At 36.6% G+C, this 858-nt stretch overlaps 1 protein-coding gene across 1 annotated transcript; it reads left to right on the forward strand.

Annotated features, from left to right (window-relative positions):
- Positions 1-251: 251 nt before the first annotated feature.
- On the forward strand, positions 252-675 carry SARC_17555 (hypothetical protein; the record flags this gene model as incomplete). The annotated part of the gene is made up of 2 exons (XM_014288352.1): positions 252-392; positions 592-675. Coding segments are annotated over 2 exons (225 nt in total), but the record flags the coding sequence as incomplete, so codon positions are not given.
- Between the last annotated feature and the right edge of the window lie 183 nt (positions 676-858).

Consider the following 858-nt stretch of genomic DNA (forward strand, 5'->3'; position numbering starts at 1 on the left):
TATATATATATATATATATGTGTGTATATATATATAAATGTATTTACATCCACATATCCGCATCAGTATACTACACTTATATGTATTACATCGACTTTCTCGTTCATGTTCGATGCATGTCAAAACATTTTTAGAACCTAAATATGTATTCCCATTTGAGGATCGAATTTATATGGAGGTGTTTATAGGCTATATAGCTTGTTACTGTGTTCATTGATTACTCACTCGCACACTCTTTGCTCACACTATAGGAGTACATCGACTTCCTGAAAGGCTGGGAAACGGCCACTCAGTACGATGCCAGTACAAAGATGGTGACATTGCGAGAGACCTACCAACAAGCGGTGGTCAATCCAATACAGGTATTCAGTACACGTGTGTACATGTCTCTGGTACGTTTGATATGGTCATAGATGTGCACAGAAGTGTGCCATTCTGCTGATCACAGACTGCAGTTGCTTAGATGTGTATTAAAAGAGAGTATAGTTGCTTATATGTGTCTTATTTATAAGAGACTGTAGTTGCGTAGATGTGTCTCATACTGATAACTGACCCGTGTATTTATACATGCACGTGCGTGTATGTCACCAGAATGTTGAAGGCTTCTGGAAAGAATACGACCAGTACGAAAACGGACTCAACAAACTGACAGCGCGCAAACTACTGCAGGTATGAGCAGCAGCCGATCTATTTATATCCACCAATAGAAAATCATGATTGAATACGCACAGTATTGACCCAATTCGAGAATGCCTCGTACAAGTTTACATAGATGTGGACTCAGATATTGATTATATATATATATATGTTTTTATATATATATATTCTGTGCATATATAATATATATATATATATGTA

This window comes from Sphaeroforma arctica, assembly GCF_001186125.1.
Source record: "Sphaeroforma arctica JP610 unplaced genomic scaffold supercont1.11166, whole genome shotgun sequence".
Taxonomy (NCBI): domain Eukaryota; class Ichthyosporea; order Ichthyophonida; genus Sphaeroforma; species Sphaeroforma arctica.